Source organism: Myripristis murdjan, chromosome 17, assembly GCF_902150065.1.
Source record: "Myripristis murdjan chromosome 17, fMyrMur1.1, whole genome shotgun sequence".
Classification (NCBI taxonomy): domain Eukaryota; kingdom Metazoa; phylum Chordata; class Actinopteri; order Holocentriformes; family Holocentridae; genus Myripristis; species Myripristis murdjan.
In genome coordinates this window covers 14,852,834-14,870,093 of record NC_043996.1, presented here as the reverse complement: position 1 = coordinate 14,870,093, position 17,260 = coordinate 14,852,834, and the positions used below count along the sequence as shown (strand labels likewise).

The 17,260-nt window shown below is 40.0% G+C and overlaps 1 protein-coding gene and 1 long non-coding RNA gene across 2 annotated transcripts in view; one reads left to right on the top strand and one right to left on the bottom strand.

Annotated features, from left to right (window-relative positions):
* The window catches only part of LOC115374731 (uncharacterized), a 108,429-nt gene that overhangs the window by 2,417 nt on the left and 88,752 nt on the right, over positions 1-17,260 (bottom strand). The window lies entirely within an intron of this gene.
* Positions 6,955-12,889, top strand: plvapa (plasmalemma vesicle associated protein a). Its single transcript, XM_030073794.1, has 6 exons — positions 6,955-7,818; positions 8,788-8,866; positions 9,017-9,729; positions 11,260-11,920; positions 12,374-12,431; positions 12,537-12,889. The coding sequence occupies exons 1-6, from the start codon at positions 7,423-7,425 to the stop codon at positions 12,574-12,576; spliced, it is 1,947 nt and encodes a 648-aa protein (XP_029929654.1). The 5' UTR covers positions 6,955-7,422; the 3' UTR covers positions 12,577-12,889.

The following is a 17,260-nucleotide window of genomic DNA, read 5'->3' as shown; positions in this document are numbered from 1 at the left end:
GGTGCCTGATGGGAACCGGGAGCCCACTGTACCTCACATCATTACGACCCGGCCCTCTTTATTCTCGCAATTAATGCCCCAGCTGCCTCTTGGCTTAAAAGAAGAAATGGACTGAAATATGCAGATAAATAGAATATGAAAAGGATATCAGATATGAATCCCGTAGTCTGTCTTATCACATCACCACAGGAGCTACCAGTCACAGCTAGTCATTCATTTTTAAATTAAATTTGAGCCTGAATAACTGGTCTGACACTCTTGCACATCACACAAAAACCCTGCCGAGTGAGAAAATTCATTTTAATAATTCTGGCTTTGATATTATCGTGCATTCTCATGATAAACGAGGGTCTGATTTTTTTTTCTGCTTTTTCTCCTCTGAAGCACTACAGTGGCTTTGTGTGTGAAATATAAATTTAATCAATAGGACGTTACCTAATTATTGAGCTTATTCAACCCAGACTACACATGCACATGCAGTTTTTAGCACCATCTTGTTTATTTGTCTTGCTAGCCTGGTAGTCAGCTAAGGTATTTACTATTTCCCAGATGCCACAGCTCTGTCTCCTCTCTATCTCCAGTAACAGAGACATCTTTCTGTCAGCTCGCCACCTGATATTGCTCACTGTTGTCATATGGGTAACCAGATCTTTCAGAGTAAGTTACCAATTAGCCAAACATCTTGAGAGGGAAACCTCCCGGTGTGTGAGAACAAATGATGGTCACATTGTTGCCTATAGGGCTGATTCCATGTGCTATTCAGGCATTATGATTCAAAATAACAGCCTGTTGTCACTGACGGCTTTATACTGACAGATAAAACAATATGGTAAGAGGGTGCAAAGAGTGTGTGTCTCCGGCTTCTGTAGTGAGACGGAAACAAAACCAGTGGAGTCACCCCAAATGTGTTTTCTCAGGGAAATATCCTTAAATTCACCGAGGTAACTACACCATAAAGAAAAATATCTTTAAATATTGTCAGCAAACATCTGAGAGGTGTATGCATGTTTTGGTAATATAATAGTATAAAATAATTCATGAGTAAAAACTGTGATCAAATCACGGTGCCACAATAAGTACACATTTCAGCCAGATTCTAGGTTTTTCTACATTTTTCATGTTGTCAGTTTAATAATTCACAAGACTATGTAAGTGGTTCAGTCCATCAATTATTGAAAACAAATAATCTTATTTAAACAGGAGAAGCTTTAAATAAGTAAGATACAAGTTTTTAATGTGAACGTATCCTGTACAGCTGTTTCTTGTCCCCCTTGTATTGCTGCACTTTCATTGGTTTACTTAAATATTTAGTTTTGACATCACAGAGATGATTTAGCTCACTTGGATCTGTTTATTCCCTGCACATGTAGTTAATCCACTATGAAGACCATTTTCAGTTGCAACTGTGTTTATCCCCACTAAGTGGCAGTGTGTGCCATGGTGTGACAGTGGACTGGAGGTGCCTCAATCTAAGGGTCTACCTAAAAAAAGTCAATGTTTTCAGCTTACAAGTTCATAACCTCAAAATTTATTTTGTGATTTTGGGTTTAGAGTTTGTGTACATTTGTGTACACACCATCATAATGTCTAGTGCAGCATGAGCAGAGATACTGTGGCTACTGAAAATAACTGCTGGACAATGTAATAACTTGTCAAATTACAAAGATATCTATACCTTCTACAAAAGTGAACATGTAGTAAAACTTGTGATAATTGTAGCATAACAGCACAGTATGATGACACTACTGATTGATTATAAGAAGCAGGGGAGAGTGGGGTAATTTGTGCCAAGGGGCAAGTAGTGCCACCCCTGTTATCTAGAAAACCATAACAGAAGTTGGTCATGTGACCACATATTTTTGAAGAGGAATCAAATTTCACTCATCGTGCAAAGAAGGGAGACACATGGCTTGAGAGATAAGCACATTTCAGTTCAAAAAACATTTTTTTGCCCTCCAAAGTAAAATTTCTATGATCAAGGTTTTTTGATTGCTGTGTTTGAACAATTATAGAAAACTCTGAAAACAGTTCACACAGGTTTTAGTACTTTAGTAAGCTACACCATGAGTCTATACAGTTAGCATGATGTTAGCTCAAAACAGCTGGGGGATGCATTTTTTTCAAAATGGTGGGCTTGGGGTAATCTGTGCCAAAGGGCCTGGGGTAAATTGTGCCAGTGGCACAACTAATGATTATATACTATATATTACTTTATTGTATTTTATTGTTATTGTACATTGTCTTCTTACCTTTGATCACTACAACTATTCAGATTCAGATGAAGAGGATTTGCAGGTGCTCATTTCTGAATTTTTTATTTTGTTCTGGGTATGTGTTCATGTGGCGCTAGGCCTTGTTATAGAAAAGTGGCCTGTGATCTTGTTAAAATAATAAATAAATGTTAAATAAATCATTTTGTATTGAATTTGTTTTGCTTTTATATAGCATTATCATTTGTGAGATTAAAATGATCTGTTTTACTTCAATTATCAATGGCACAATTTACCCCAGTGTATTCTCTCTAATGGCACAATTTAGTGGTTTTGTGGCAAGTTGTGCCACAAAACCACTTTTTTTCCCGAAAGCTATATTTCTCAAACAGTTTATATGAGATCCAAAGTGATTGTTCCCAGGGATGCACAACATCCTAAACTATATGTGCACATTTTAGTTGGAGGCATTATTGTAATCCCCTCGTTTTAAAGGCACTTTAAGTAAAAATTGGCACGACTTACCCCACTCTCCCCTATAAAATCTTGAAAAAAAGAATGTAATATAATATATAATTGTTATTCTCTTCTTCATCTATTTATCTAACTATCTATATAGATAAAATGAAGTTTCCATGGAGTTTCCTTTTCTGATGCCTATAATGCCTATTCTTGCCTATTCTGTTTGTCACAGTAATAGAGGTGTGAATTTCCTTTGGGATGAATAAAGTATCTATCTATCTATCTATCTATCTATCTATCTATCTATCTATCTATCTATAATGTAGTTCAAACTCTGTAAAGGGCCTTCCACAAACTGTTCCCACAAAGTTGGAAGCAGAGAATTGTCCAAAATGTCTTGGTAAGCTGAGGCATTAAGATTTCCCTTCACTGGAACTAAGAGGCCGAGGCCGACCCCAGAAAAACAAGCCCATAGCATTATCCCTCCTCCACCAAACTTTACAGTTGGCACAGTGCAGTCAGGCAAACCCAGACTCAGCCATCAGACCGCCAGATAGAGAAGTGTGATTGGTCACTCCACACAACAGGTTTCCACCGCTCCAGAGTCCAGTGGTGTTGTGCTTTACACTGCTCCGTCTGACACTTGGCATTGTGCTTGGTGATGTAAGGCTGCTCGGCCATGAAAACCCATGCAGTGAAGCTCCCGGTGCTCAGTTTTTGTGCTGACGTTAATGCCAGAGGAGGTTTGGAGCTCTGCAGTTATTGAGTCAGCAGAGCATCGGCCACTTTTACACATTATGCACCTCAGCGCTTGACGACCCCGCTCTGTAACTTTACATGGTCTGCCACCTGGTGGTTGAGTTGCTGTGGTTCCTACACGCTTCCACTTTGTAGTAACACTACTTACAGCTGATGGTTGAATATCTAGGAGGGAAGAAATTTCACAAACTGACTTGCAGCAGTGGCATCCTGTTACATTACTATTACAGTACCATGCTTGAGTTCAGTGAGCTCTTTAGAACGAGCCATTCTTTCATAAATGCTTGTAAAGGAAGACTGCATGGCTAGGTGCTTAATTTTATACACCTGTGGCAATGGGACTGATGAAAAACCTCAATCCCAATACCAATCCCATTCCCAGTACTTTTGTTTATACAGCATATCTAGATAGATAGATATACGCATACATATATAGATATAGACATATAGATAGAAGACCCTCTTCTTAACTTCTTCTTTGCTTTGTTTGAATTGGTTTCCAGTGTTTGTTAGGTATCATGAAGGTTTTATCTCAGTCCCTTTCTTTGACTACTACACAATATTTCCTTTCTTAAATAATGAGGTTTATTCCCTCCAATAAAATGTAAGAATTAACATGACCTCGTTTGCTGATACATGTTGGTATGCCTGGTGAGAGAAGTATAGACCAGCTTAGACCTTCACCTTCACAAGAGCGAGCATTTTACTGTCTCAGCTCTCACTTGTGAGGTCATATCCATGTCTGAGGGTCACAGGCTGTTAACTGTCTTGCTGAAAAGCATTAATCTCAAATTGCAGAATAACAAAGCAATTTTTTAGCAGAGTTTCTTCGCTGCTCCACACAGGATGTAACATTTGGCATTTATCCTTTCTAGAGTATTGGGCCATGAGTCAGCTGTCCGTTGAACAATTGGTCAGCAGAGATAAATGGTACAGATCACACGCTTGTTTGTTGTTAAAGATTAGTGGGAACTGTAAAAATAAGAAGTTACACATGCTGTTCAAATCACATAAAACCAAAGGAAATTAAATCAGTGTTTATTTGTCACATAAATAATCATACAAATACACCACTTACTCGCCATCTGCTTTGACTGTGCAAGTAAAGCAAATGTGCATTCAAGCAAAGCACGGAAAAGCAGACGATATAGCTCAGAAATACATGACACAATGTCATGTAGCATTAATTAAGCCATAGATACAGTGCTTCAGATCTATTACAAACCATCATTGAGGTAGCAAACGGTTAACTCTGATGGTCTTGGATCAAATCCTACCCGAATTTCCCTTGCTGTTTTCCCCTACTCTATCTCCCACTCAACTTTCCAGCTGTCTGAATAAATAAAAAGTGCTGAAGGTGAGTGGACTTCCCGCTCTCTTTTTATATAAAAAAATATTTTTTTTGCATGAGAACTATCTAACTAATACCAGACTTTAGAGAGGCGGATGAATTATGCAACACCCTTCCCCGGCTGATTTGAGCACACCAAGTCGGCCAAGTTGGCAAAGATCCATATGTGGCTCCAAAATGTAAACCTATTCTGTCCTCCCAGTGTTTGGATTTGAAGATAAACAACCCACTTCAGTCTCAATTAAATCAACATTGTCACTGTTTATGTCTCGTATTTGTCTCTGATATCCTGTGTTTGTTGGCAGCTTTTATCTCAGATCTTGTCCTAAAGGTTGCCGCAAGATCGGCCATCCACAATTCCTCTATGAATTACTGCTTCCTCTCAAGATGAGGCTTGGCACGTCAACAGTGCCTGGCAGGAAAAAAGTCCTGGCTGTTTCTCTGAGACCCTAACATTTCACTTTACACTGTATGTGTGTGTGTGTGTGTGTGTGTGTGTGTGTGTGTGTGTGCGTGTGTGTCTCTTATGAGAGACAGGACAGCTATTCACGTCATCATGTTGGGGTGAGACACTCAGCATCAAAGAGTCACTGAATGAGAATGTGTGCCATTGTCTTCCAGGCCTGCGGTGCACCGGAAAGGTCTGCTCATGATCCCGTAAAGATGGGACTTTTCTGGGGACATTTCTGGGGAAGTTAAAAACATGGACTTTAGCGAGGTCTTTGTATCTTGTCATTCTTAGAAATGGAAGATGCATTTCAAAGGCATCAGTCAGAATGCCAGTAAATCGATATCACTGTGATTAATCACACCAGGGAGGATATATTTCTGTTTTGCTTTTCCATTCAGGTGATTCATATGAATTTGTTTTACTCCTGAAAGTATATTAAGTTGAATTTCACTATTAATGGCCTATCCTGACATTAAATGGAATCTGACATAGTGATAGGCGGTTATGTTTTTTTAGGCCAATACCCATATCGCATGTAAATATCCTGATACTGATATGAATTTTGTAAGAATCAGAATACAAATGCAGGTGTATTTTGTTTAATGCACCTAAAAGAAATATCAAAGTTCACAGTAACACTTTACAATAAGAGTACAACAATTAATGTTAGTTAATGTTAGTTAATGCCGTAATGGTTAATTAACTGTTAGTTAATGATTATTATGTTATTTACTAATGTTAATAATATCTACAATAACCCTTAAATAACATATAAATTAATACCTTAGCATGAACAGCATTAGTACATGATTCTTAGACACATTAGTTAACGGTTAGTTAACTGTTACTTAATGTTTATTACCTGTTACTTAATGTTTATTATGGCATTAACTAATGTTAATTGTTGTATTCTTATTGTAAAGTGTTACCAAGTTCACAATCAGGCAAATATTGGCAATAAAATAAGTTTCTTGGTTAAAAGAAGTTTCTTGGTTAACCACTATGTATTTGATATGCCCTGATATTTTACAGTTTGTGATGCATTTTATACATACTTTATCATTATTATAATCATTATATTGTTATGTTATTTATTTATTTATTTATTGTTGTTTATTTTTTTATATTTTGGCCTTACACAGCACTCTGGTCAACTGTAGCTGTTTCGAAATGTGCGTCATAAATAAATGACATACTGTTTACACACAGTCTGCCGATAAACAAGTCCAAAACACTGGCCTGGTGTGTCACTGTTTGCTGTTGGATGCAGCAGTGATGAATGGCTAATAAGGAAAGCTCTGATAAAATCAAAAATGTTATCCTGTTCTTGTGTAACAGGTGACACGGAGCACAACAGTGTTTCCAAGTACAGGAGTCACATGGCTCAAGTTGTTGTCAAACACAAGGTAGGCACAATGCAGGGGGTCATAAAAGACAACAATGGATGTGTGTGTGTGTGCGCGTGTGTGAGGGTTTGCTTTCACATGCATGAATAACGTGTGTGTGATGTTATGTTAACCTCTGCCCAGAGCAGGGAGGAGCAGCCTGAGAGGGGGTAGAGGAGGGTTGGTGGGTGAGAGGCAGCCAATGGGGCAAAGAGAGAGCTACGAGAGGGAGGGGACAGCCAGAATGGATCCCCAACATGGGAGGTGTATTCTCAGCTGGAGTTTATAAATTACTGACCGTGTTCACACCTCACTCATAATCTTATCAATTCTCATCAAACCTGTGACACAGAGAGGAAACGTTTGGTCCGCTTCAGTGTTGGCAGAGGGGGTAGTTCAGCCTCTATTTCCAGTCCCCTCATCAGAGGTTCCTTGGAAATGGACGTGGCTGATCTGAGATAACAGAGCAGTGTTTTATCTATTCATCTGACTTATGACTTGGGAAGGCAGACATCTGAAAGCGCACAGGAGGAACCGTTCTCTCTAATTTAAGGGGAACCTTGTTTGAGCTTGACAGGCTGCTCAGACCCACTCTCAAGCAAGGACGTTTTCTGGTTTATTCAGCATATTCACAGTTGAGGTTGATTAGAGTTTGCCTTTATCCCTCAGTGTCTCAGAATACATTCCAGCCAGTGGTTTGGGTTTATTTTACTCTACGGCTGTGCTACTTCTTAATTTTTTTTTTTTTTTTTTTTTTTTTTTTTTTACTGTTCTACATTGCCTGTCTTTTGTTCATCGTCAGCCATGTACAGCAGTAGCTACTCCCAGGTCTCCAAGTACAACCCGGGGGGCAGCAAGAAGATGCAGCACCGCTCAAAGGGCAAGAGCTGTGGCTACTACATGCGAGTTGTCTTTTTCTTTTCTTCACTGATTCAGTCCCTGATCATAATCAGCCTTGTGCTCTTCCTGGTCTACGGCAAAAAGCAGGACTCAGCGTCCACTGCACGGATTCAGGACTTGGAGGAGAGCTTCAGCCGGCTCTCCATAGAGAACGTCGACCTCAGGCAGCAGAGGAAGAACCTCACCAACTTGCTCAACGTCACCCTAATGGAGAAGGCCCGAAACGACTGGGACCTGGCCCAGATGCGTTCTACTGCCAACATCTCAATTTTCATTATCACTGATCTCGGCATGAAACTGGTGAGTTTCTGACTATGTGGATTCTATTATAGTATATGTGTATATATTATGATATTATGATGCGTTATGACATATTAGTTATATATGATCAGCCTAACAGCGGGCATCTCTTCAGTACAACCATACAACATATTGTACATTTCTGTTAGCATGGTGCTCTATTCATTATGCCACAAAACAAACACTGAGTGTTAAGACTGAAGGGGAAAAAACATAATAGTCATTACTGGGCCTTTATTAGGCTTTAATTGGGCCTTCTTTTTATGTAATGGTATACATGTGATATATTATGTGTGTGTAAAAAATGTGTGTAAAATAAGTTTTGTTTCTTCATCTGCTGTAGAAACTACAAGAACTCTATCTATCTATCTATCTATCTATCTATCTGCTTTTATTATTATTATTGTTGTTGTTGCTGTTGTTGTTATTGTTGTTTGTATTAACCAATTTATCACTAGTTAGTGATGTTCATTGACTTTCATTAAGTTTATTATTAACCTCTTAATGTGGCTTATTAAAACTATGGCATTTAATATCTGGAAAACTTCATGGACATTTTGTAATGTTTATTTTACTTGGAGGATGACATAGCAAGATATAAGGATAAAACCGCAAGAAAAAAAAATACAAAAATACAGATGATTCACATCAAAATATTTCATTCCTGATCACCATAGCCAGGAAAATGCTAATATATTTAATTTCTTCTTCTTCTTCTTCTTCTTCTTCTTCTTCTTCTTCTTCTTCTTCTTCTTCTTCTTCTTCTTCTTCTTCTTTTTAAACACAGTTTAACATAAATACACATAAACAACCTTGGGTGAGGTGATGACTGAGCTTGCTGAATGACAAAAAGGGTTTTTTTCAGCCTCACAAATTTGGAGCTTTAGGACAAGGTATAATGCATAATGGTGAAACTAACCAAGAATATTAAAATAAATACCAATGTCACCTTATCACCCATGTGAACAGAATCAGTGCAATGAGAGGGCCAAGTTCTTAATGCCAACTACTTTTGGGGGACCTCCATGCAAACCAGCAATTCCAATCTGTAAGTATGACATTACTTTTTGTAAACTCACAATAAATCCAAAATGCTACTAAATATGCCTGTAAGAGAAAATGCATTCACTGAGTTTTAGACTGTCAGTTCATGGCCTTGAAAGACATATCAGTCTACTTTCTTGTTACTTTCTTACAGTCCCAAGCAACTGCAACTGTGGCCTTCAGGATGAGCAGCTGAAAGCCATGCTTGAACTCATGCGGGCCAACTTCACCCACACAACTCAGATGATGAGGATAGAAATGGATCAGGTTTACAGAGAGCGTGACAATATTAACCTGGACGCCATCCGCCTGAGAAGAGAAAAATCCACACTTGAGAAGGAGATGGCTGCCTACAGAGTGAAGTGCAAAGAAGACTTTGCCCTTTCCTTGAGCGGTATCTCCGATGTCTCCAAGGCCTTCCTGGAGAAGATCGAGTCCCTCTTCCCCAGGCACATCGCCTTCCAGCTAACTTGTGAGAAACAGAAGGATAACCTAGAGCAGATCCGCAGCAATTGCACCAGCCTGTCTCGAGAGGTAGAAGACAAGTTCCAGCGTTACCTGGACAGCGTGGGAGCTCAGGTGTCAACGATCCAATCTGAGAGCAGCCGCTTGAAAGCAGAGAACTGGCGACTGACCGAAGACTACCGCTGGTGCAGCCAGAACCGCACGGGCCTGATCCAGGAGCACAGACAGAACACACAGAACATCCAGCTGAAATGTGATAAGGATAAGGAGAAACTTCTGGTGGAGAAGAGACGGCTAAGTGGAGATCAAGAAGTGCTGAACCGCAACATCAACGTGAAAGATAAAGAGATCATCCACCTGAAAGAACACATTAAGCTGCTCAACATGACTTGTGCTTCCAAGGTAAACAGAGGAAGTTCTGTGCCAGAGATTTTTTTTATTCCTTAGTCTAGCATTTTAAGTTACACTCATGTTGAGAAGAAGCAAAGAAAAAAAACTGAATTTTGATAGAGTTTAAAAGCTGTCTGGTGAGACCTACAGAGAAATTATATATTATATTCGGACATTTTGTTTCAAGTTTGCATGCAACATTCTCTAACTTCTCTAACTTAAGCTGTCAATAGTAACAGCACATGGGATGATTGCTCCCTTGTCTTTTTTTTTTCTAGTTTACAACTCTTGGACCACCAGGCCTTCATCAGGCTTACACTCCATGTGAGACAGGGGTGTTGGTATTTTAAGGCTCCTACTCAGCTGGTCCCCAGTAATTACCACCTTACTGTACACTACAGATAGATATGCATGCACTAATTGATAAGGTTGGAGACCTCAAGCCAAGGAATCAGCTGATTGGGGGCCTTTAAATATCCCACTAGATCACACATGTGGTGTAAGCCTGATAAAGACCTAGTGGTTGAAACATTGCCATCTAAAGAAATAAAATAAAATAAAATAAAATAAAATAAAATAAAATAAAATAAAATAGGGGAGCAAATCCTCATCTTTATGTTGGAAAGCTATAACCATCCAACTCAAATATTCTATTCAGGCTAATCTATCTGGATCATCATCACATTATTTAAGCACATTTCATGTTGCTGATTCTCATCCCAAGTTCACCCTTGTTACACATAACAATCTATCACATTGATCTGTGCAGCTGACCCTTCGCAGTTGATGAAGCTCTCTTTGGCCAGGCAGTATCAAAAGACTAGTCAGTTTATGTAACAGCAGGAGAAATACAGAAGTAGAAACAGAGCGCCCATCTCAGTGCTTTGAGACCTAAAGGTCTTACATAACATGTGTAAGATCAAAGCAGTTTGGTACAATATTGGAAGTGATCCAGCTGCAAGGGCAGGGGAGGAGGAAAAACGTCTGCCAGCAACAATGGCAGGAGAACAAGAGGGCACAAGGGTGAGAAATGGGCAAATATCCTTTTCTACTGTGATGCATAAAGCACATACAATATGTCTGCTGTTATTATAAGATGAATATAGCTCAAAAACTGGACATGTGCCACATACCAAACCGTGTTAATGGTGAGGCTATAAAGAATGTGTATATGCAGTTGAACTGTAATTATTAATAGTAGTAGAAGTATTGGTATGATGATGATGATGATGATGATTATGATGATGATAATAATAATAATAATAATAATGATGATGATGATGATGATGATGATGGTAATAATAATAATAATAATAATAATAATAACAACAACTACAACAACAATAATAACAACACTAGCTACTTTAAAAGAGGGTTAAAAAGTCATACAACATATGTCCTCTGTATTAATACTGAAGTGAATACATTGTAATAATACTTTGTGTAAATTTATAATACTTGGGTTGCATCCTATCAATATGACATCCATGTTGTATCAGATGGTGAATTAAATATGCCATCAATGCTCTCATTGTCTCTCAGACAGGGCCTGGGGCTACTCCTGGAAGGTTCCCCTTCCCAAACACACTGGGTCAGCCCAACTCACCAGTGAACAAGTTTAATCCTGTGGGGTCCGGCTCACCTAGCTCTTCTGCTACGAATTCGTTTAGTCGGCCAGCATCAAGTCCGAGCTTAACCAGTTATGGCTCGAACAAACCAGCAGTGGGCACCTCAAGCATAGGGTCAAACACTGGGTCAACTGGATTAGGTTCAAGCTCAGGGCAGGGATCTAGTAAGCCAGGTTCAAACACAGTTAGCTCATCAAGCTATGGGTCAAACAGATTAGGTTCTTCAAGTACGAGTGGAGTGGGTTCATCAAGTTCATCAGCGTCGGTGTCCACAGGAACTGGAGTAGTGAAGAAGCCAGGCACAACTGGGGTGGGTTCAACCACAGGCATAGGCAGTGGGACTAGTAACACAGGGCAAAGTAGTTCAGGCATCCCACCCAAAACTGGGTCAAGCAGCAATCCATGGGGGACGTTGTTTGGGGCAGGCTCAAGCAGCAGTAATACAGGACAAAGCAGGACAGGAACTACACCGGCGAGGGGAACAGCAACAGGTGGGACTAGCTATAGTGGAACCGGATCTTCATACGGAACAGGAAGAACAACTGGATCAGGGGTTGGCTCCAGCCCGGGCACAGGTAGGAATGAACACTGTCTATGAAAAGTAGTCGGAGTCCAAGTAGTTGTTATTTTATTAATCGTGTTCTGGCAAATTTCTTCATCACAAGCAATGCATGTCACAGTACCAAATGCAAACAGAGCATACACAAACCAAAACACAACATACACACAAGTATCCAGAAACATAGACCCACAGGATATCCATTAGGATCACTCCTCACTCCTCATTCTGCTGTAATACCCAGAATTGTAATTCCATGGACATGACAAACACACCAATAGCTTTACAAGTGAATCACTATCACTACAACAATTTATTAGACTACAATGCATGCCTCTGTGAGTGACTGGTGGCTCCCACATTGTCCTAAATGTATTAACGATCTGAGACTTAAAACTGTGATGCATAAGAGCAGTTTAATTATTTTTCCGTCATGGCTGAGTGTTCTTTTTTTTTTTTTTTTCAACAGTGAACATAAACCAGCACCTTCAAGATCTGCAACGGATTGCCAATCCTTCTAGTGCACAGTGAGTATAAAGTATTGAAGCTATACACTGAAAAGTATTTTGTTTTGGCTGCTGATTGAACAGTGTGCAAGTAGAGACTCACTCTCTCTCACTCTCTTTTTTTAGGGACAAGAACAAAAAAGAGCCCCCCAAATTATTTGGTTAGTCCAAAGGGGATTGACTCATCCTTCAATTCCATGTGTAATGCAAAGCTAAAAGCAAGCTCCTCATATTGAGTTCATATATATCAATTAATGTACTATATGATGTACACTTTTTTACCACATTATACTTGTAACCTGCCTTTATAAAAGGATTTCTCATGAATTTGAATAACTTTTGCACTTTTGTTTAATAAAATGTGAAGTTCAAGTGTTCACTGATGTTTCACTCAAAAAAATCTACCATTTACCACGAATAAGCTCAGTGTTACACTGTAAATACTAGAAAAAAATAAAAGCCCTTTGTTCAAATGTGAGCACATCAACTGTTCTTTGTTCTGTCTTTTATTTATACACACACTTAATGTGAGATATTGCCCTATCCAAACCCGGACATAACTGTTTGTCCCCATTTGCGTCACCTATTGTGTGGGGAATTGTCTTATAAATATTTCCTCATCTCCCATTTGTTTCAGACATGACTTGCTGGCAAACCCATTTAATCAGTGCACTGTGTTTATGTTTATCTGCCAACCTGTCAACAGGTCACTGGAGGCGGATGGGAGGGAACATTACAAACTGTATACATAAAAACAATGTTCCATTAGTTGGGGGTGGAGAACATAGATATGTACACACTGAATACAAGACGACATCTATCCAGACATCCAGTGCATCTTTTGAACAAGAAAACTCATCAATAAAATATAAAACTATAAACAGTACCTCAGCAACTGAGTCACATGGTGCAACATATAATAATTAAAAACACTGTTAAGTCTGGGGGGGCGGGATATTCCCTGTTTGAACAGCATATAGGTAATACAATGTCAGTAACACTTTTCTTGCAACTTGCAGATGAGAAATACACAAAAGTGATGATATATTTGAACATAAATGCTGTTCAATGAAAATTTACTTTATGTCATTCGAACATTTAGAAACTTGGCATGGAGCTAAAATGGAACGGGGAAATGAGCGAACATGAGAACAAACAAACATCCTGTTCAGTGCAATGTGAAAGGATGGGAGCGTGCTGTTAATTCAAGAACTAAGAGCGTATTGTGTTGATGCCAATTAATAAATACTTAGACTTCTGCAAAGGGAGACCTCTTTCCCGTCTAAAGGATATCCTTTGTTTAACATCAAGTGTTGTTCCACACTTGGGATGTGCAGCTCACTGCAGGCATAGCGGTGGGGATCCTGAAGGTCACTGGATGGACGACTCTGGCGGCCTGCTCCAGCAGGCTGCCAACACACAGGACAGAGAGGTACAGTTTTACTGGCATCAGAAAGTGGAAAAATTCGATTGGGCTGGGCAAACATCTGAGCTGAATTTCCTGTTATCTCATTTGTACTTCCTGTCAATTCATATAATTTCTTTAGTGTCCTGCTCTATTGTTTTACAGCATAACTGGCAAATTTGATCTTAGATGGAGTAAACAATAATTTGGGTTTGGATAGCTGAAAAATCTCAATTGCAAATTCATTTACAATTACACACAATTTCTGGAGCCTATACAATGAGCCAACATTTGTGATGTTACGTGCCTGTAAACTACATTGAGACACAGAAAATTTTCAGCAAAGTATATTCATGTTGTGCTGAGAAATTGGGGTTGTTTTGTTGCAACCTTTATTTTATCCAGGAACAGTCAGCGAGGCATGCTTGCTCTTTTCCAACAGTGCCCTACTTCCAGTGACACAAGGCTGTTTCTCTGTGTTGTGGCTACTGTTGTCCTTTTATTCGACTCAGTACATTTTTTTTCAACTCACCAAGACAATGGGCATGAGTCTGCTCTGTTGGGCTTTCAAAAGATGTTTCAACACTCATTTGTTAGTACCACCACGTTCCAGGCACCAGTTCCTATGCCCTAATTTTTCAACTAGGTCATTAGTGTGGCAGCGTGTGCCAGCTGGGTCAAGAGCATCGGATACATGGTCGGTTTGGAGGCAAAATGGCTTCCACACATTGTTAACCTTCCATCACTAGTTTTACTTGTGGGATCTTGAGCGTCAGTGTTTTGGTCAGCAACGGGCACCACAGAGGAAGAACAGGGGCCATTACGTCTGTCTCTGTCGTCACACCTTGCGTAGCCACCTCCCTCCCCCTCCCTGGTGCAGGAAAGGGAACGGGTGCTAATGATTACGACCTCCTTCCTCGCCTGGGGTTGCAGAATTCTGACCTCTTTTGTCTCTGGCTGCTAATGCTCCCTGTTGACTGTGACTGCTAATTGCGTTTCCTATTTGCCTGTCCCCTCTTCAGTCCCATGACCACCAGGGCTGGTAAAGACATCAGGGGCAAAGCCCTTTCTCTTGCTGATATTATACCAGGGGGATGGGGGGTGGGGGTAAGCACTGGAAGCAGCTGGGTGGAAAAAATGCCCCCCAACAATGGGTGTCCTTCTGTGCTGCAGCCCTTCTGCCTAACCCTGACTGTCACCTTGGCCTCTTTGCAGCAGGAGAGTTACGAGAAGGAAAAAAATGGGTAAAGTTAATTGCTGGGAAGGGAGAGGATTCCACTTAGAACAACCTGTACTGGGCAGCATTACTTCATGTTGCCTCAGTTTTATGGACAATAATAAACCTAAAAGTGAATGTGAGTTCAAAATAGCAGAACAACACTCATAGGTTTCTTGGTGCAATACTACAAACAGCTTGACAGTCAGCTGGATGTTGGTGGTGTCCTACAGGAGCTTTTATCTTAAAGGAAAAAAAGCTCTTACTGTCTTTCAGGGCTTGAACCAAACCAAATCAAACCATTAAAATAAAATAAATGGTAATGTCAAAAATCCAGTATATTACCCCACCACGCAGGAAAAACAAACAGTTCTCCCTGATTCCTGAAAATGTTGCTTTGTGGAGAACAAGGTTACGATAGGACACTCATGATAACAGAATGGATTACTATTTCAAACCTCTGGCGTCAGAGCTGAAACATCAGTATATTATTATCACATTCTATTTCAATTTATGTTAAGTTTATTAATATTTCTTTATTGATATCTCTCCAACATGCAATGTATGCAGAAATATGCATACGCCAGAATGAAATTGTACAAAGATGTGAATAAGTGACTTATTTTGTTGTAAACATGGTGGATGTCATCAGCTCAGCTGCTGCAGGTCTAGACTACCTGTTAACAGTGTCCTGTTTATCTATGCCATTGATTATCCATCACACACTAAGAGCTTTACTGGTGTTATACCAGAAGTAGGAATGTAAAGAGGCTTAGTGATCATCTAGTCCACTAAGACACTGAAACAAAGCTAAAGCCACTGCAGTGATTTAGTTTTGATCCCTCAGGAAGACGTCAGCCGTTACATACAGTGCATGCACTGCACTAAATAAATGTGTTGACAGCAGCCTGGATAGTTTAGCTGGAGGTGATGACTGCTCAGCAGGATGTCCAGTCTCTTGCCCCTGTGTCATAGTTAGTAATAAATAAGAAATGCATTGTGAGAACAGACTTAATCTGTTTCCTCATGGCCATCACAAAGAATGCAGGTTAACCTTGCTTTGTCTTTTTTGTAAAGAAAATAAAAATTAAACCATAGGACGTGACTATCAGGGAAAAGCTTCTGTCTGAAAAGTTCTCATGTTTTTCTTGAATTAGAGTAAAGGCTGATGAATCTTACTGTGTGGATTGAACATTTTTTTCTTACTCCAATGCCTGTGAATCACATTCAGAAGTGAATGGTAATTTTAAAAAATCATGGATGCCAGAGTTAGTTAGATATAGATACAGATATAGATATACACTACCAGTCAAAAGTTTGGACACACCTTCTCATTCAGTGTTTTTTCTTTATTTTTACTACTTTCTTCATTATAGATACATACCGAAGACATCAAATATGTGGACCGCCCCAGCAAAGGAAAACCAAGAGTCACGTCTGCTGCTGAGGATAAGTTCATCTGAGTCACCAGCCTCAGAAATCCCAAGTTAACAGCACCTCAGATAAGAGCCCAGATAAATGCCACACAGAGTTCTAGCAGCAGACCCATCTCTAGAACAACTGTTAATAGGAGACTGCGCAAATCAGGCCTTCATGGTCAAATAGCTGCTAGGAAACCACTGCTAAGGAGAGGCAACAAGCAGAAGAGATTTGTTTGGGCCAAGAAACACAAGGAATGGACATTAGACCAGTGGAAATCTGTGCTTTGGTCTGATGAGTCCAAATTTGAGATCTTTGGTTCCAACCGCCGTGTCTTTGTGAGACGCAGAAAAGGTGAACGTATGGATTCCACATGCCTGGTTCCCACTGTGAAGCATGGAGGAGGAGGTGTGATGGTGTGGGGGTGTTTTGCTGGTGACACTGTTGGGGAGTTATTCAAAATTGAAGGCACACTGAACCAGCATGGCTACCACAGCATCCTGCAGCGACATGCCATCCCATCCGGTTTGCGTTTAGTTGGATGATCATTTATTTTTCAATAGGACAATGACCCCAAACACACCTCCAGGCTGTGTAAGGGCTATTTGACCAAGAAGGAGAGTGATGGAGTGCTGCGGCAGATGACCTGGCCTCCACAGTCACCTGACCTAAACCCAATCGAGATGGTTTGGGGTGAGCTGGACCGCAGAGTGAAGGCAAAGGGGCCAACAAGTGCTAAACACCTCTGGGAACTCCTTCAAGACTGTTGGAAAACCATTTCAGGTGACTACCTCTTGAAGCTCATTGAGA